Genomic DNA, 20,150 nt, shown 5'->3' on the forward strand with positions numbered 1-20,150 from the left:
GGATGGGTATACCCCTTGGGTTTATAGGCATCTAAATTATGCCCGATAAGAAAATTGCTGACTAGGGGCTGTGCATGGTGGCTCACGCCTGTAATCCCAGCACTTTGGGAGGCCAAGGCAGGCGGATCACCTGAGGTCGGGAGTTCGAGACCAGCCTGACCAACATGGAGAAACCCTGTCTCTACTAAAAATACAAAATTAGGCTGGGTGCGGTGGCTCACGCCTGTAATCCCAGCACTTTGGGAGGCTGAGGCGTGTGGATCACCTGAGGTTAGGAGTTTGAGACCAGCTTGACCAACATAGCGAAACTCCGTCTCTACTAAAACTATAAAAAACTAGCCAGGCATAGTGGCGCATGTCTGTACTCCCAGCTACTTGGGAGGCTGAGACAGGATAATTGCTTGAGCCCAGGAGTCGGAGGTTGCAGTGAGCCACGCTCGTGCCACTGCACTCCAGCCTTGGCAACAGAGCAAGACTGTCTCAAAAAAAAAAAAAAAAAAAAAAATTAGCTGGGCATGGTGGCGCATGCCTATAATCCCAGCTACTTGGGAGGCTGAGGCAAGAGAATCGCTTGAACCGGGGAGGCAGAGGTTGCAGACTGCACTCCAGCCTGTGTGACAGAGTGGGACTCCGTCTCAAAAAAAAAAAAAAAAAAAAAAAAAAAATTGCTGACTGGGATTTTGGTTTCCTAAGCTGAGAAGGATACAGGTAATAAACCACCCATCAAAGCCCTCTGTCCAGAAAGGGAATCCATGCTGCCTTGTCCATCACAAGGACAATAACTGATGAACCTCTGTTTAACATTTATTCATAGGCCAGGTGCAGTGGCTCACGCCCAGAATCCCAATACTTTGGGAGGCCAAGATAGGAGGATTGCTTGAGTCCAGGAGTTCGAGACCAGCCTGGACAATATAGTGAGACCCCATCTCTACAAATAATAAAAAAAAATTAGCCAGGCGTGATGGCCCATGCCTGTGGTCCCAACTACTCGGGAGGCTGAGGCAAGAGGATTATCTGGTTTGATTGCCTGGAGGTCGAGGCTGCAGTGAGCCACCGCATTCCAGCCTGGGTGACAGAGTGAGACCCTGTCTCAAAAAAGTAAATAAACAAAAATAAAAATATACATTTATTCTACAAGGATTTATTGAGTGCCTTGGTGTCAGGAAGCGTGGTACTGAGGATAGGTAACTGCTAAATAAGATGGATAAGGTCCCTGCTCTTGTGGAGCTTATGGACTAGTAGAAGATGGCAATGAAACAGTACATAAATAGACAGAGTAATGTAGTGATAAGTGCTGGATAGAAAAGAAAACCAGGTAACATGACAGAAAGTGACTGAAGGGCAAAGGGGGTTGCAACATTGAATGGGGAGGACAGGAGGGGCTTCCTGGAGAAGGTGACATTTGAGCAGATGTTGGTCAGGAGGAAGAGTCAACTTGTCAAGGTCTGTGAGGAAGAGGGAAGAGTGGGTACAGAGGCCCAGAGGCAGGGCAGCTTGGCATATTTGAGGGAGAGAAAGGTCAATGGAACTGGAGTGGAGTGCGGGAAAATGGTTCAAGGTAAGGTTGGAAGGCGAGGCGGAGGCTGAAGCCTATGGACTGGGAATCTCCATAAGGAGTATAGATTTTTAGCTAAGTGTCATTCTGTAAACTGACCTCTAAACAGGTTTGGGGGGACAACAGTTCTGTTTGGTGTTCTGATTTAATTCAGAGCCCCCCTAGGTGGGACAGTAGACTCTGCTAGTGTATAATCTGTCCTTGTCCTAACTGATTACCTCACAGTCTGGGATGGGCCAGAATTTAAAGGTGGAATTCTTCAGAAGAGTCATTCTGGGAATTTCACCATCGATCTCTAACTCAGTACTCCACAGTAATAAAACATCCGTGGAGAAATCAGACCTCACCTGGGAGTTACAATGGCAAGTTTTCTTGTAGAACACAATCATGTACTAAACTAAGACAAAAAGTTGTCACATCTGAGGATGAAATTATGAGTTCTAGATTAGAGGGCAGCCTAACTGAATTCCTACATAAGATTTTCCTGATTTGTTAAGATTTTCCTGATTTGGGAAAGGAGAATTTCTTTGGCATTACAATGGCCAAAGTCTCTCTTAAAGATCTGTCCTTTGTGGCCGAGTGGGGTGGCTCACACCTGTAATCCCAGCACTTTGGGAGGCCAAGTCTGGCGGATCACCTGAAGTCAAGAGTTTGAGACCAGTTTGGCCAACATGGTGAAACCCCATCTCTACTAAAAATACAAAACTTAGCCAGACATGGTGGTGGGCGCCTGTAATCCCAGCTACTTGGGAGGCTGAGGCATGAGAATTGCTTGAACCGGGGAGGCGGAGGTTACAGTGAGCCAAGATCATGCTGCTGCAATCCAGCCTGGGCGATAGTGTGAGACTCAGTCTCAAAAAAAAAAAAAAAAAAATCTGTCCCTTGCAACTTTTCAGTACAGGGAGAGAGAAAGAAAAAAAGATTTATCTTGTTGAGTAAGAATAAGGTCGTGGATGACATGGTGTGACCTCTGCTGAATATGTCTTAACACCTCGAATCACGTCATATGGCAGCTTCTTCTAGCCACTCCTGGCCCTGCCCATGGTGATTATGAGATTTTTCTTATTGGATGGGAGCCCTGCAGTTGAGGTTTCTTGGGGTGTGTTTTTGTCCTATAGGTTTAGTGACGTTGATGGGGTTCCTTTGGAATTCCAGCAGCTAAGTCCGCCAGAGCTGCAGAAGGTCAGCTCAGGACATCAGAGGAGCTGACAGCCTGGAGAAGCTGTGCTTATCTGCTGGCGGGGAGCTCTTGTTTCTAAAGCAAGATTCCGCAACACTGACAGAACCAGTGTCCCATACTGCTGGTGGCTGTAAAAGATGTTGCCGGCTTGGGCTACAGTGTGCCTGTCTTTGGCACTGCCACTGTTCCCCAGTTTCCTCAGCTCCAGATGGAGCGTGTCTCAGGGACCATACAGAGCTTTGTTTAAATGCTCACATTAGCAGAAGGACGGGGATCCCATTGAATCATCCTCTCCTGTCAAAAAGCCAAGAGTTGTTCAGAATGAAAAAACAGTTTTTCTCAAAGAGGCTAAATCTCTAGTACCAATTAGTTGCAGTGGTGGCATGTGTGGGGGGTGGTGTGGTACTGTTGTGCCTCCAGTGTTCTAAATAGCAGCAATCTTTTTGCTCACGGTCTGAGCCATAGAGTGAGTAACCTTGACCTCCTAAGACCCTTCACTGGGCTCATGTGTGTGTGAGTCCCACAAGAATTGTGGAATGCCTCTTTCTCTTGTTGGGTCCAGACATTTAGAATGAATAAATTAAAGGGTAGTGGTAACATGGTCATTGTCATTGCAGACAATGTGGTATTTATATATGGGCACTAACTGTCTTTCTCATGGGGCTCAGTAACAAGGGTAAGTTTGATCTTTCATCATGAACCACTGGGGTGTTCTTTATACACAGAGGCTGTATCAGCTGAAAATAGCCCAAACATCTTGTAATTTTGTCTTTCCCAATTTTTGCCTATTCATACCCCAGAATAAAAGAGCCTGTTCAGCCTTTCCAAAGATTTAAAGAACATTATCTATTTGCTTTCTAAGTACCCAAAAAGCACAACCATCTACATTCACCTTGCCTGGATGAGGACATGCATTCATTCATCTATTCAATAGATATTTATTGCCAGACATGGTGGCTCACACCTGTCATCTCAGCACTTTGGGAGGCAGAGGTGGGAGGATCACTTGAGGCCGGGAGCTTGAGACTAACCTGGGCAACATAGCAAGACCCCATCTCTACAAAAAATAAAAAACTAGCTGGGCTTGCTGGTGTGTGCCTGTGGTCCTAGCTACTTGGAAGGCTGAGGTAGGGGCATTGAGCCCAGGAGTTCAAGGCTGCAGTGAGCTATTGAGCCCAGGAGTTCAAGGCTGCAGTGAGCTATAATCACACCAGTGCACTCCAGCCTGGGTAACAAAGTGAGACCCTGTCTCAAAAAAAAAAAAAAAAAAAAAAAAAGACAAAAAGAAAAAGACAAAGGGATATTTATTGAACACCTACTATGCACCGGGCCCTGTGCTAGATCCTAAGTGAATATCAGCATATGAAAAAGACAAAAGTGAAAAGTTGCCAAACAAGTCTAAGTTGATTTGGGTATATGCGTCTTCCTGACTTCTGGTCCCGTGCTTTGACCACAACCCTTCACCACTAGACCACACTTCCCCAAATAAACAACTACTTCTGCATGCTGGGGATGGGTTGTGTGCGGCAGCATTTACGTAGGCGGTATAGACAGCAGCCTTGCACTTAATGTTGCAACAACACCAGGCTAAACAATATGCACTGACTTCAAAAGTGTGGGTCAGGTCTCCTCCTTCAAGTGCCACAGAGAGAGTGTAAAATAGGAAAAGTCTATCAGATAAGGAAACACTGTGGAGGAAAAGTGAGGTTTTTTTTTTTCAATTTGGGTTAACATTCAGATGTGGAATTCTGCCCTCCTTTTCACTTTTGGATCCCCAGATAGGAGGAACTCAGCACGTAGATAATCACGAACTACATACATTTTGGTTATATATGCTCAGACTTGTCCAGAACACGAAATCCCTGCCCTGTTGGAAGGCAGCGCTGTGCTCATGGAGGCACATGAGCACCTGTCTCAAAGTCACCCTGACCTCTGCAAACGGCAAAAATAATTTCACATGTTTGTTCTGATTTGTCTTTATTTTTAGGCTACCTTGTGTGAGCTCCACTTTTTAGAATGTGATTTTGCAGTTCTGAAATGGATACCAGGAGCAGATTGAGATGTGAGAATATGTTAGAGTGATCACAGGTTCGGATGTTAGTGGGGCAGGAGATGGAGTCTGAGATTGTATTGGCCTATACTGCAGCTTCTGGTTGAGCTCTTCCTTTGCCTGGATGATGCTCTGGCCTTACTCAATCCTTATCATTCCATTATCCAGAGAACAGAGGATCCGAGCCCCATCTTTGTATTGCAGTCACCTCCTCTGGGACCTGTTTCCAAGCCTTCTTCTGTGTTGCCTGGCACCCCTTTCTTACCTCTATCAAACCACTTACTGCTGCCCTGTAAGCTCTATTGACTTGTTGGTCTTCCTATGAGACTGGAATCTCTCTGAGGGTCGGGACAGGTCTACCCTCTTCATGACAGTGAGCACCAGCCTCCAGCCCAGTCAATAGTCTTTTGTTAAATAAATAAAACAATAAATGGACATATGGTTTGTCCTTCCCAGAGGATGGATTTATTAAGTCTCCAACTCTGGTCATAATGGTGCCAGAAAGGAAACAGTTAAGCTATTTGGAGGAAACAGGCTCACTCAAAGACCTTTCTTTTTTTTTAATTGGCAAAGGCAGGATAAGTGTATTTGAGATAAATCCTGGATATAAAATCTTGATACATCTTTCAGGTATTGACTGAACTACTTTAGACCTGAAAGGGAAGTAAATCAAATCATTCTAGGTTTTCTTTTCTTTTTCAGACAGAGTCTTGCTCTGTTGTCCAGGCTGGAGTGCGGTGGCATAATCTCAGCTCACTGGAACCTCTGCCTCCCGGGTTCAAGCGATTCTCCTGCCTCAGCCTCCTGAGTAGCTGGGACTACAGGCGTGCGTCACCACACCAGGCTAAGTTCTGTATTTTTAGTAGAGACAGGGTTTCACCATGATGGCTAGGCTGGTCTCGAACTCCTGGCCTCAAGTGATCCACCCACCTTGGGCTCCCAAAGTGCAGGAATTACAGGAGTGAGCCACCGCACCCAGTCAGGTTTCCTCTTAAGTGGCCCGAGATCTAGTTGTAAATGGCAGGCACGGCTAGACTCAGGAATTCAAAGCTTGACCTATTTTGTCTGAAGCTAATATTAATAATAAGAGAGATGTATTTGGCTTCATAACCCCTTTCCCTCCCGTCCCCCTCTTTCCTTCTGTAATCAAGGATAGAATTAGAAGTACCGAAGGCCGCAGAATTGCTTTAGGATTCAGAGCAGCTCCAAGGAATCTGTGTTTACGCATTATGTGTGTTTTTCCTTTTCCCTCTCTTTTTATGAGTGAGAAAGAAAAGCGCCTAAATTCCCACCAACATAAACCAATGACATACAATGATGAAATTCTGTTTTCACCTCTGCCTGTGACAGGGAATGCAAAAATAGCAAGTGGCCCAGTTCCACCAATCCCCGCCTCCTGCCCTCCCCGCTCCTGCCGGGTTGGATCTCTAAGAATGGAGGTTAGCGCACAGCCCCGCGCGGGCCGCTCAGCCCCCGGACCCGGCGGATGATGTCAGGCGACGGGAGCGGCCGCAGCCGGGCCGGGGAGGCCGCGGCCCAGGGGAGCTGGGAGGGAGGGCGGCCTCGCCAGGCCGACGGCGCGCCCGGCCGCGCGGCGTTGCCTGGAGACGGCCCTGGCGGCGCTGTGTTGCTGTAAACAGCCGCTTCCCTGTTACTATCTATAGCAGGATCTCCTGGCTCCCGGGCGCGGCGGCTGGAGGCAGGTCTGCGGTCCGGCTCACCGCGCGCCCCGAACTATCCCCCCGCCCGCCTCATCCTGCCTCGCCCCTCTCCAGGTGCTCACCGCGGGTCCCGACCCCCGGGCCCGAAGAGTGGGGAAGGGGAGACCGGGGCTGTGCGGGGACATGCGTCTTCGCACCCTGGAGGTGGCCGGCGCGCTGGGGCTGAGCCCGGGCAGCGTGACCCCGGCTGTCCTACGCAGCAGGGCAGGAGGCTGGGGGGCGTGGCACACTCTGGAGCACCTTGCCTCCCCAAAGCCCGGTGTTCCAGGACGTGGAGCCGCGCCTGGGGTCCCAGCGGTGGAGGTATTCCGCCTGGGCGCTGCTGGACACTGTCCTTCCAGCCCCTGTCCTCCCCTCTCCAAGTCCGCGCTGGAAAATCACCCGCTGCGGGCTCCCGTAAGCACAGCTTCCTGGCGGGACCGAACCAGCCCCCCAGCTCAGATTTTAGTTCCCCGCAGGAAGCACACCCCGCCTTGTCATCCCGAACTGACCACCCTGCCCACATAACCACACCCCGCACTCCCTACCCCCGGGGCCCAGCTCAGAACCGGGCAGACACCCCCTTCAAATGTCTTCGCACGTAGGTGTCGCACAGTGTTTATCTGCTGGTGTCTCAGGGATTTGACAGTTTCCTTAATATTCCCACACATGGCCGAGAAAAATAAATAAATAAATGCGCTGTCTTCCTTAAAGAAAAAATAAGTAAATAAATAAAGTACCCAGTATCGTAAAGTAGGTTATCGTATTCTGTTATTTTGGATCCACTTTCTGCTTCCAAACGCAGGAACAGTGCTAGCATTGCTCGAGCCCGGGAGGAGAGGGGTGAGGGTCTGCTTCCTCGTTTTGCACTGAATTAGGGCTAGAATTGGGGATGGGGGTAGGGACGCATTCCTTCGGGAGCCGAGGCTTAAGTCCTCGGGGCCGTGTACCCGAGGCCGTTTCTCCTATTCCTGAGCCTCAGAACTGTCTTCAGTTTCCGTACAAGGGTAAAGAGGCGCTCTCTGCCCCATCCCCCCCGACCTCGGGAACAAGGGTCCGCATTGAACCAGGTGCGAATGTTCTCTAGCATTCTGCGCCGTTCCCGCCTCCCCTCCCCCGGCCGCGGCCCCCGCCTCCCCCCGCGCTGCACCCTCGTTGTTGGCTGCAGCCCGCGAGCAGTTCCCGTCAATCCCTCCCCCTTACACAGGATGTCCATATTAGGACATCTGCGTCAGCAGGTTTCCACGGCCTTTCCCTGTAGCCCTGGGGGGAGCCATCCCCGAAGCCCCTCATCTTGGGGGTCCCACGAGACCCCTGAGACAGGAACTGCGAAATGCTCACGAGATTAGGACACGCGCCAAGGCACAGGCAGGGAGCTGCGAGCGCTGGGGAGGCAGCCACGCGGCGGCAGAGGCGCTCAGGCCCGCGCGCCACCCCTCTGGCGCCACCGTGGTTGAGCCCGTGACGTTTACACTCATTCATAAAACGCTTGTTATAAAAGCAGTGGCTGCGGCGCCTCGTACTCCAACCGCATCTGCAGCGAGCAGCCGAGAAGCCGAGACTGAGCCGGCGGCCGCGGCGCAGCGAACGAGCAGTGACCGCGCTCTTACCTAGCTCTGCTCCACAGCGCCCACCTGTCTCCGCCCCTCGGCCCCACGCCCGGCTTTGCCTAACAGCCACGATGATGTTCTCGGGCTTCAACGCAGACTACGAGGCGTCATCCTCGCGCTGCAGCAGCGCGTCCCCGGCCGGGGATAGCCTCTCCTACTACCACTCACCCGCCGATTCCTTCTCCAGCATGGGCTCGCCTGTCAACGCGCAGGTAAGGCTGGCTTCCCACCGCCGCGGGGCCGGGGGCTTGGGGTCGCTGAGGAGGAGACACCGGGCGGGACGCTCCAGGAGATGAGTAGGGGGCTCCCTTGTGCCTGGAGGGAGGCTGCAGTGGCCGGAGCGGTGCCGGCTCGGGGGCTCGGGACTTGGCTCTGAGCGCACGCAAGCTTGCCATAGTAAGAATTTGTTCCCCCTTCCGGAGGCAGGTTCGTTCTGAGCAACGTCTGGTTTGCACTCCAGGACGGATCTCTGACATTAGCTGGGGCAGACGTCTCCCAAGCACAGACTCGCTAACTAGAGCCTGGCTTCTCTGGGGAGGTGGCAGAAAGCGGCAATCCCCCCTCCCCCGGCAGCCTGGAGCAGGGAGGAGGGGTGAGGGAGGAGGGTGCAGCGGGCGGGTGTGTAAGGCAGTTTCATTGATAAAAAGCGAGTTCATTCTGGAGACTCCGGAGCGGCGCCTGCGTCAGCGCAGACGTCAGGGATATTTATAACAAACCCCCTTTCAAGCGAGTGATGCTGAAGGGATAACGGGAACGCAGCGGCAGGATGGAAGAGACAGACACTGCGCTGCGGAATGCCTGGGAGGAAAAGGGGGAGACCTTTCATCCAGGATGAGGGACATTTAAGATGAAACGTCCGTGGCAGGATCGTTTCTCTTCGCTACTGCATGCGGCACCGGCAACTCGCCCCACCTGTGTCCGGAATCTGCTCGCTCACGTCGGCTTTCCCCTTCTGTTTTGTTCTAGGACTTCTGCACGGACCTGGCCGTCTCCAGTGCCAACTTCATTCCCACGGTCACTGCCATCTCGACCAGTCCGGACCTGCAGTGGCTTGTGCAGCCGGCCCTCGTCTCCTCTGTGGCCCCATCGCAGACCAGAGCCCCTCACCCCTTCGGAGTCCCCACTCCCTCCGCTGGGGCTTACTCCAGGGCTGGCATTGTGAAGACCATGACAGGAAGCCGAGCGCAGAGCACTGGCAGGAGGGGTAAGGTGGAACAGGTGAGGAACTCTAGCCTACCCTTCCTGGGAAGGTGGGGGCTGGGTGGGAAGCGGCCCTGGAGGTGGAGGAGCACAGCAGAGAGGATTAAGCCCCTGACGGGGCTGGCTGCACATCCCTAACTGGGAACCCTGGCTCCAAGCCCATTCCATCCCAACTCAGACTCTGAGTCTCACCCTAAGAAGTACTCTCATAGTTTCTTCCCTAAGTTTCCTACCGCATGCTTTTAGACTGGGCTCTTCTTTGTTCTCTTGCTGAGGATCTTATTTTAAATGCAAGTCACACCTAGTCTGCAACTGCAGGTTAGAAATGGTTTCACAGTGGGATGCCAGGAAGTAGGGAAGCTGCAGGAGCCAGTTCTACTGGGGTGGGTGAATGGAGGTGATGGCAGACACTTTTACTGAATGTCGGTCTTTTTTTTTTTGTGATTATCCTAGTTATCTCCAGAAGAAGAAGAGAAAAGGAGAATCCGAAGGGAAAGGAATAAGATGGCTGCAGCCAAATGCCGCAACCGGAGGAGGGAGCTGACTGATACACTCCAAGCGGTAGGTAGACTCTGCGGGTTGCTCCTTTTTAAAACTTAAGGGGAAAGTTGGAGATTGAGCATAAGGGCCCTTGAGTAAGACTGTTTCTTATGCTTTCCTTTCTCCCTCTGTATACAGGAGACAGACCAACTAGAAGATGAGAAGTCTGCTTTGCAGACCGAGATTGCCAACCTGCTGAAGGAGAAGGAAAAACTAGAATTCATCCTGGCAGCTCACCGACCTGCCTGCAAGATCCCTGATGACCTGGGCTTTCCAGAAGAGATGTCTGTGGCTTCCCTTGATCTGACTGGGGGCCTGCCAGAGGCTGCCACCCCAGAGTCTGAGGAGGCCTTCACCCTGCCTCTCCTCAATGACCCAGAGCCCAAGCCCTCAGTGGAGCCTGTCAAGAGCATCAGCAGCATGGAGCTGAAGGCTGAGCCCTTTGATGACTTCCTGTTCCCAGCATCATCCAGGCCCAGCGGCTCTGAGACAGCCCGCTCTGTACCAGACATGGACCTATCTGGGTCCTTCTATGCAGCAGACTGGGAGCCCCTGCACAGTGGCTCCCTGGGGATGGGGCCCATGGCCACAGAGCTGGAGCCCCTGTGCACTCCGGTGGTCACCTGTACTCCCAGCTGCACTGCTTACACGTCTTCCTTCGTCTTCACCTACCCCGAGGCTGACTCCTTCCCCAGCTGCGCAGCTGCCCACCGCAAGGGCAGCAGCAGCAATGAGCCCTCCTCTGACTCGCTCAGCTCACCCACGCTGCTGGCCCTGTGAGCGGGCAGGGAAGGGAGGCAGCCGGCACCCACAAGTGCCACTGCCCGAGCTGGTGCATTACAGAGAGGAGAAACACGTCTTCCCTAGAGGGTTCCTGTAGACCTAGGGAGGACCTTATCTGTGCGTGAAACACACCAGGCTGTGGGCCTCAAGGACTTGAAAGCATCCATGTGTGGACTCAAGTCCTTACCTCTTCCGGAGATGTAGCAAAACGCATGGAGTGTGTATTGTTCCCAGTGACACTTCAGAGAGCTGGTAGTTAGTAGCATGTTGAGCCAGGCCTGGGTCTGTGTCTCTTTTCTCTTTCTCCTTAGTCTTCTCATAGCATTAACTAATCTATTGGGTTCATTATTGGAATTAACCTGGTGCTGGATATTTTCAAATTGTATCTAGTGCAGCTGATTTTAACAATAACTACTGTGTTCCTGGCAATAGTGTGTTCTGATTAGAAATGACCAATATTAAACTAAGAAAAGATATGACTTTATTTTCTGGTAGATAGAAATAAATAGCTATATCCATGTACTGTAGTTTTTCTTCAACATCAATGTTCATTGTAATGTTACTGATCATGCATTGTTGAGGTGGTCTGAATGTTCTGACATTAACAGTTTTCCATGAAAACGTTTTATTGTGTTTTTAATTTATTTATTAAGATGGATTCTCAGATATTTATATTTTTATTTTATTTTTTTCTACCTTGAGGTCTTTTGACATGTGGAAAGTGAATTTGAATGAAAAATTTAAGCATTGTTTGCTTATTGTTCCAAGACATTGTCAATAAAAGCATTTAAGTTGAATGCGACCAACCCTGTGCTCTTTTCATTCTGGAAGTGTTGTAAGTTTCTGAAAGGTATTAGTGGAGACCAGTTTGTCAAGAAGGGTAGCTGCTGGAGGGGGACACACCCTCTGTCTGATCCCTTATCAAAGAGGACAGGGAAACTATAGAGCTGATTGTAGAATATTTTACAAATACATTCCTTCCATTGGAATGCTAAGATTTTACTGCTTCTGGGGAGGGGAAACTGCTGTGTAGCAGCTTTTGTGGGAATACATCTTTTCTGTTTCGGTACTCACAGGGGGAAATACTTAGTTTGTGCTAATATTACATTTAGATGTTTTGATCTTAAAGGAACCCTTTAAGCAAACAGAACCTAGCTTTGTAGAAACTATTTTAACTTTTTATTCCACAAAATCATGTGGAGGGTTATTCTACTTCAAAGATGAGCAAATTGAAGAATGGTTAGAATAAACAACTTTCTTGATATTCTGTTATTGGCATTAGAATCTTCCTGCTCGTTATATCCAGCAGGCTGAAATGCCTCTTGATACTTGGTTAAAAAAAAATTTTAGGCCAGGCGCGGTGGCTCATGCCTGTAATCCCGGCACTTTGGGAGGCCAAGGCAGGAGGATCACCTGAGGTCGGGAGTTCGAGACCAAGCCTGATCAACATGGAGAAACTGAAAATACAAAATTAGCCAGGTGTGGTGGCACATGCCTATAATCCTAGCTACTCAAGAGGCTGAGGCAGGAGAATCACTTGAACCAGGAGGCAGAGGTTGCAGTGAACCGAGATTGCACCATTGCACTCCAGCCTGGGCAACAAGATTGAAACTCTGTCTAAAAAAAAAAAGTTTTCAGTCCTTAACTCTAACATGTATACATGTTGTTGTACTCTTTTATTCTCGAAAAGAAAGGAGGGCTATTGCTCTAACTCTTATTAATAAATGCATTGTGGTTTCTGGTTTTTCTAATACCATATGCCCTTCATTCAGTTTATACTAGGGGGAAGAGGGAGAGAAAAAGTTGCTCAGAAATTGAAAGAGATCTCAAACAGCACAAATAATGGTTGATTGTTCTGTAAACAAAAAGTTACATAATAGTCCAAGAAGAAGTCAACATGACTCTGAACAAGCTTTAACTTAGAAACTTTATCGTCTTAAGGAAGAACGTGAACTTTGTCCGGGACATCTCTGGTAATGGGGCACTGACATGCATATGCACACGTACAAACCACAAGGAAAGGAGACTGCCCTCCTGGCCCTGCTCGCGAGTATCATGCAGGCACCATGCACTAGATTTTCACACATGCTGGGTGGAAGAAGAGCTTCAGCGCCAGTCTTCTAATGCTTTGGTGATAATGAAAATCACTGGGGCCTTATGGGGTGTCACATTCAGGCGAGTTAAAAGTTTTAATTCAAAATGACAGTTTTACAATCAACCATTTTTTGTGCTGTTTGAGATCTCTTTCAATTTCTGAGCAACTTTTTCTCTCCCTCTTCCCCCTAGTATAAACTGAATGAAGGGCATATGGTATTAGAGAAACCAGAAATCACAATGCATTTATTAATAAGGGAGAGAGCAACAGTCCTCCTTTCCTTTCGAGAATAAAAGAGTACAACAACATGTACACATGTTAGAGTTAAGGACTGAGGTTGATGTTCTTGTCTATGATATCTCTGCCCCTCCCATAAAAATGGACATTTAAAAGCAACTTGCTGCTCTTTAGATCACTCCTATATCACACACCACTTGGGGTGCTGTCTGCTAGTCCTGCAATGACAGTGGTCTTACGCTCCCTGTTTGCTGTTCAAAGGGTAAATATTTTATAGCCTTTAAATATACCTAAACTAAATACAGAATTAATATAACTAACAAACACCTGGTCTGAAATAACAAGGTGATCTACCCTGTAAGGAACCCAGCTGGTGGGCCAGGCGCAGTGGCTCACACCTGTAATCCCAGCATTTCGGGAGGCTGAGACTGGAGGATCAGTTGAGTCCAGGAGTTTGAGACCAGCCTGGGCAACGTGGCAAAACCCAGTGTGCTTCTCTTGTCCCAGCTACGCTACTCAGGAGGCTGAGGTGGGAGGATGACTTGAGCCCAGGAGGGGGAGGTTGCAGTGAGCTGAGATTGCACCACTGTACTCCAGCCTGGGTGACACAGCAAAATCCTATCTCAGAAAAAAAAAAAAAAAAAAAAAAAAAGGAACCCAGCTAGCTCCCTTAGGTGTGCAATAATAACAACCAAAGAAAGAAGAGGAAGAAGATTTTCCAGATGAAGAAGGGTAGCTGGACCTTCGGACATTGACCTGCTCCTGGGAACTTCAATCATGGTCTCTGTCACCCCATGCTTACTCTAGAGGGTGAGCATCGCTTTCCCTTTGACAGCCTGGCCAAGGCCCAGACACAGACCCTTGCTCTAGCTTACCACACAGCCCAGTGGAGACCAGGCTGCTTCATCAAGATGGCGTTAAAGGTCCAGAAAGAGGAAATCGGAAGCCATCAGATCCCCAGGGTTGACACCCCACCAAGCTTCCTGCTGACCACTTTCATGGGCTTCAAAGAAGAAAGAAACTCCTACCTCCTTTCTCCAGCTAAATGGCTCCTTCCAAATCCCCTTTAACTCACTCAGGATTGGACAACTCTCATGGACTATTAACTCTGGGGAATTTTTTTTTTTTTTTTAGGCAGAGTCTTGCTCTGTTGCACAGGCTGGACTGCAGTGCTGCCATCTCGGCTCACTGCAACCTCTGCCTCCCGGCTTCAAGCGATTCTCCTGCCTCAGCCTCCTGAGTAGCTGGAATTACAGGCACCTGCCACCACTCCTGGCTAATTTTTGTATTTTTAGTAGACAGGGTTTCACCATGTTGGCCAGGCTGGCCTGGAACCCCCGACCTGAAGTGATCTCCCCGCCTTGGTCCCCAAAGTGCTGGGATCACAGATGTGAGCCACCACACCTGGCCTTCAACTTTCTTTTGAAAAAGCCTTTGTCGGATTCCTACCCACAAGATATGGCCTCATACTAATCTCAATAAAACAATTACCTGCCTGGCGCAGTGGCTCAAGCCTGTAATCCCAGCACTTTGGGAGGCCAAGGTGGGTGGAGCGAAACTTCACCTCAAAAAAAAAAAAACTACCGGAGGGCACCACTATTCAACATTGATAAAGACATATACACATAATTGAAGGGGATGGAGGTAGAAGTCATTTCCTCATGGGGATTATGTCCAGTTTAGCTCACCAGGATCCCCAGACCTGGCTCAGTGCCTGGCACACAGTACAAGGTTAATTAATATTTTGCCCAGTGGATGAATAAGTTATGTGCTATTTCCATACACAGAAATATATTCCACACATATTCTTTAACTTCTCCTCTCCTGGTCCCTGTCAGCATATTAAGCAATGGGAATTTTACATCTTTTATGTCTGGCTGCAAAATATACCCCATTCCCATCCTTGCCTCCTGGGATTCCTTCACTGTCTTCCTGGATGACCTCGGCCAATTCAACTTCAAAGCTGCCATTGTGCTTCTGGCTCCAAATTAATTTTCGATGGGAAGAGGGAAGAGGAAAAATATTTATCTCTGTAGAATTGTGGATTGTAGATTGTGCATCATCTTTGCACATCACTGCATCTTGTGTAATTATCAAAATTAAAGGGTAGGATTTAACAATTTGTTCTAATAACAGTAATTTTGTATTAACAGCAATTCCCATGTGTGAATGAAAGTAAATCAATTATGCTATCTTTAATTAATGGACAAAAAAAATTGAGACACAGTAAAAGTTCTCAGATGATTATCTCAAGGTAACAATCTAAAGTTTCAATGTTTTTACAGTTGAAAAAAAGCTAAAACAAAATTAATCTCTAAATGGGGTATGAGTAGATGTATGAGACTTCCTCCAAACATAGAGTAACCAAACTCCTCACCAAAAAAAAAAAAAAAAAAAAGAGATATGTGCCTCACTGGAATGCTGAATAGCAGAGTGCTTTAAATTGTGCTGTTTCCTGTTAATATTAAAGAGTTGACTTTTAGGAAGTCTCAGTCGGGGACCTCTGTCTCTCTACTGAAGAGAAAGTTATTCTCCTTTCTCTTTCTTTTGCTTATTAAACCTCTGCCCCTAAACACCACTCCTCCACCAAAACAAACAAACAAAAAAATCGTTGACTCTTAATTCCTCTCCCACTCCATCTCTTTTCCTTCTTCCCTACAGGCACTCTGCTCACGAGCCTTCCTTCCACTCCTGGCCCATAGAACACGTGCTCCTGCAGCAGGCCTCTGCACTTGCAGTCCATCTGCCGGGGCCTCTTTCCCCAAGCTGGCTGCATCCTGTCATTTGGGACTCTCCTCAAAGGACATGTCCTCCAAGGGGCTTTCCCTGGTCATTCTATCTAGGGTGACTTCTGGACATACTTGCTCCCTAGGACTCTCTATTTAGTTATCCTGCTCTGTTTTTTCACAGCCTGTATCCCTACTTGCAATATCTAGTTTATGTGTTATTTTCCTTTTAAAAAATTGTCTGTCTCATTGAGTGCAGTGGCTCATGCCTGTAATCCCAGCACTTTGGGAGGCTGAGGTGGGCGGATCACCTGAGGTCAGGAGTTCAAGACCAGCCTGGCCAACATGGCAAAACCCTGTCTGTATTAAAAAATGCAAAAATTAGCCAGGGGTGGTGGTGCGCACCTGTAATCCCAGCTACTCGGGAGGCTGAGGCAGGAGAATCACTTGAACCCAGGAGGTGGCGGTTGGTGACAGAGCAAGACCCTGTCTCAAAAAAAAAAAAAAAAAAAAAAGAAAAGAAAAAAAAATTGTCTGTCTCTTATTCCTAAACTGTAAGTTCCATGTGAGCAGGAACCTTTTCTGTCTTGATCACATCTGTATCTCTAGTGTCTGTTAGGCCCTCAAGTGCCTGTTGAATAAATGAAGATGAATGAGTGAATGAATGCAGATGAAAATTGCAAAAATATCGACAGGGACATAGCTAGAACTTGAAGTGAAGATGAATTGTATGCTTCACAGATTTTCAGGGTAGAAGAGTATGCTCATTTGTTTAAAAAATTGCTTTCAAGGATTCTACAATATTAAGATGAGGAGCCAGCTAGCTTGGGAAAGAATTTTAAGGGGTACAAAAAATACAAATAAACTGTAAGTCAGTGACACTTCTAGGCTAATTATAGGTTGAGAAATTGTTTCACCATTAAATGCAGAATGAATGCATATACAAATCTAGATATAATCATTTTCAAAGAAACAAATAAAATTATGTTTTTCACTCTTACTGATATAAAACTTTCAGACTATCACAAAAATCCATTTGAGTTCACTGGTTCTTAGCAATCAGTGTGCTAAATGGTAAAACCTATAATTTAGTCTGCATTAAAATAGAAGAACAAGGGTTAGCTACTATCATTATCATTATCAATATCAACATCATTATCATAATTATCATTTGCCAAGAATACATCCAGACCTGAGGAGAAGCAGGTAGAAATAGGGTACACTGAATCCTGAGGAATCAGTGCAGAGCCTCTGAAGGGGAATGGTTGGATAGATCTCCATTTCCTTTGCATGCAGGAGAAAGCAACAGAAACATAAACCAGTTCCGTTGCAACATAATTTATTTTCATGGTTCCACACATTCATTTTTGGACTAAACTAAGCAGCCTTTCCTTTGCCCAAGCATTGTTCAGTTGCTTAAGAGGACACAGAGCAGTAAGGGCTCTGGAGCCTGCCTGGCCTTATGGCCATCAGCTCTCCCTTTTCTTTTTTTGTTTGAGATGGAGTCTCACTCTGTTGTGCAGGGTGGCTCACTGCAACCTCTGCCTCCTGGGTTCAAGCGACTCTCCTGCCTCACTCCTGTCTCAGCCGCCAGAGTATCTGGGATTCCAGGCAACTGCTATCACGCCTGGCTAATTTTTGTATTTTTGTAGAGACAGGGTTTCACCATGTTGGCCAGGCTGGTCTCGAACTGCTGACCTCAGGTGATCCACCTGCCTCAGCCTCCCAAAGTGCTGGGATTACAGGCGTGAGCCACGGAGCACAGCAAGCTCTTCTTAATAAGCCCTTTTCCCTTTCAGCTCATGGTGACTGGGTTTGGTACAATCAGGTGACTGGGAGGTCTGAGAACACACAGGGATTTAATTGTTGGTTATGTTTGAAGCAGGCCCATATGAAGGGGCCGCTATTAAAGGGTCTAGACTGAGCAAAAGGCAACACCTTAGTCCTAAGAGTAAATGACCCAGGTTCCAGTTGCTGCCATGCTTACTTTGGGGAACAATTTTTGGTCAGATTTATGGAAGCAATGATTTGTTTTTAGGCTTTTTGTTATTAGGTGACATCACAGCTAAATTTATCAAAACAATAGAATACATTGATCTAAATTTGGGGAATTGGATCCAATGTATGTATGTATGTATGTATGTATGCATGTATTAAGACAGTGTCTCATTTTGTCACCCATGCTGGAGTGCAGTGGCACAATCTCTGCTCACTGCAACCTCTGCCTCCTGGATTCAAGTGGTTCTCCTGTCTCAGCCTCCCGAGTAGCTGGGATTACAGGCGCATGCCATCACCTGGCTAATTTTTGTAATTTTAGTAGAGATGGGGTTTTACCATATTTCCCAGGCTGGTCTCGAACTTATGACCTCAAATGATCCGCCCACCTCGGGCTCCCAAAGTGCTGGGATTACAGGTGTGAGCCACCGCACCCAGGCAAGAATTGGATCTAATTTAGCACAGTGGTCCAAAGCGTAGACTTAACCCTGAATCCTCACTCCTAGACCTTGGGCAAGTTATTTAACCTCTCTGCTCCTTAGTTTCCCCTCCTGTAAGATGGGGATAATAATCGTATCCACTTCTTGGGGTTGTGAACATTAAATAAGTTGGTATGTATAGACTGAATATTATTCTGGGCACACAGAAGTATGATAGAAGGGTTAGCTGTTTTTGGCTAGGTAAGGTGACTCACGCCTATAATCCCAGCACTTTGGGAGGCGGAGGTGGGTGGATCACCCGAGGTCAGGAGTTCGAGACTGGCCCGGCCAACATGGTTAAACTCCATCTCTACCAAAAATACAAAAATTAGCCGGGCGCGGTGGTGGGACCTGTAATCCTAGCTACTCAGGAGGCTGAGGCAGGAGAGTCACTTGAACCCTGGAGGTAGAGGTTGCAGTGAGCTGAGATGCTGCCACTGCACTCCAGCCTGGGTGACAAGAGCAAAACTCCATCTCAGAAAAAAAAAAATAATAATAATAAGAGTTAACTGTTTTTATTATCTTTATAGTTTAGGGAGATGGGGGTCAGGGGAACAAATATGGGCTTCATTTCATTTAATTAAAAATTTTCTGGGTGTCTGCTATGTATCAGGTATTGAATTCAGCGTGAGGAAGAGACAATCCTATCCTCAAAGAGCTCAAGTAAGGGACAAGACGGGTAAACACAAACCTTATAATACACTGTAACAATGGAAATTAACACCAGGTTTAGGAGTTGCATGGAAGAGGTAGTGACAAACTCTCTCTTGGGGAGTCTCTGAGGAAGGTGATCTCTCAGCTAGGCTTCGAAGGTGTATGGAGTTTGCTAGATGAGCAAGTGGCAGAGAGCTTCTAGGCCAAGGATTAGCACTGCAAGGGCACAGACTCATAAAACACCGAATTTGGTTTTGCTCGACTACAAAGTGTGTGAGGGGACAGTGAGGGGGAGATGACGAGGTGGAGATGTAAATTACAGAATATCACGTAAATGCATTTAATTTCACTTATATCAATATTGCAGCATCAAATATATGGAGCTGAAGATCGGCCAAGAAGAGATCATTGTGGCCAGATCATGAAAAGCCTGGTGCTTACTTAGCTCAGTTATGTGTAGGCTGAACCAAGGCAGTGGTGGTGGGAATGGAGAGGGAATGAGAGGTAATTAGGGGGTCAGGACCTGGTGATTGAGTGGGTGGTAGAGGTGAGGGAGAGGGAGGAACCCAAGCTCACTGTCAGGTTTACCAGGCTTGAAACACGGGAGGCTTGTGGTTCTACCAATGGCTTTGTGACTATAGGAAGAGGAGCAGGTTTGGGGGGTAACAGGGTAAGTTCTATGTTGGACATGTTGAGTTTACAATGCCTGGGGAGTATCCAGGGGGAGATGTGGGCAGTTGGAACCACAACAGAGGTTCTATGATATGAGCTTATAGAGCTTGTCTGGAGGCAAATGGTTGGGATAGAACCTGGAGCCCTAAGGAAAATATTGATAATACCCAGTATTTCACATGTGCTTGTTCTCTGCCAGGTTGTGCTATGCACTTTACAGGCCATGCTAAATCAATGACTGATTTGCTAATCATTGTACCTCTAGCAACTGGCACATAATGGGCATACAATAATTATTTTGTTTAATAAACACTCTCATTTAGTCCATACAACAATCCCATGAGGCAGATATGATGAGTGTCGTCATTTTACAGATAAGGAAAACAATTTAGGAAAGGTTAAATAAGCTGACCAAGGTCACACAACTGGTAAGCAGCAGATCCGAGATTTGAATCCAGCTCTTTGTGACTCTAAAGCCCAAAGTGCTTAACTGCATTGCTAGAAAGTGAACATTTGCCCTTAAAGATGTGCTTATGTGACCTGGGGTGAGACTTCAGCCCCTCTGAGACAGTTTCCTATGCCAGATCAGGGGTGGGATTCGAAAATCTCTAAGCTGCCTTTCCATCTTCAAAACTCTGGTGACATCAGGAGACTGCTACGAAAATGCCCTAACG

At 47.7% G+C, this 20,150-nt stretch overlaps 1 protein-coding gene across 1 annotated transcript; it reads left to right on the plus strand.

Moving 5' to 3' along the window:
• Positions 1-8,011: 8,011 nt before the first annotated feature.
• FOS (Fos proto-oncogene, AP-1 transcription factor subunit) lies at positions 8,012-11,420 on the plus strand. Its single transcript, XM_005561816.4, has 4 exons — positions 8,012-8,307; positions 9,062-9,313; positions 9,749-9,856; positions 9,974-11,420. The coding sequence occupies exons 1-4, from the start codon at positions 8,167-8,169 to the stop codon at positions 10,613-10,615; spliced, it is 1,143 nt and encodes a 380-aa protein (XP_005561873.2). The 5' UTR covers positions 8,012-8,166; the 3' UTR covers positions 10,616-11,420.
• The last annotated feature ends 8,730 nt before the right edge of the window (positions 11,421-20,150 follow it).

Source organism: Macaca fascicularis, chromosome 7 (assembly GCF_037993035.2).
Source record: "Macaca fascicularis isolate 582-1 chromosome 7, T2T-MFA8v1.1".
NCBI classification, from domain to species: Eukaryota; Metazoa; Chordata; class Mammalia; order Primates; family Cercopithecidae; genus Macaca; species Macaca fascicularis.

Bases quoted from the DNA above. Each gene is read 5' to 3' on its own strand.
- FOS (XM_005561816.4), top strand. From the start codon at position 8,167: ATGATGTTCTCGGGCTTCAACGCAGACTACGAGGCGTCATCCTCGCGC. The intron at 8,308-9,061 runs GTAAGGCTGGCT...GTTTTGTTCTAG, and splicing joins GCTCGCCTGTCAACGCGCAG to GACTTCTGCACGGACCTGGC. The intron at 9,314-9,748 runs GTGAGGAACTCT...TGATTATCCTAG, and splicing joins GGAGGGGTAAGGTGGAACAG to TTATCTCCAGAAGAAGAAGA.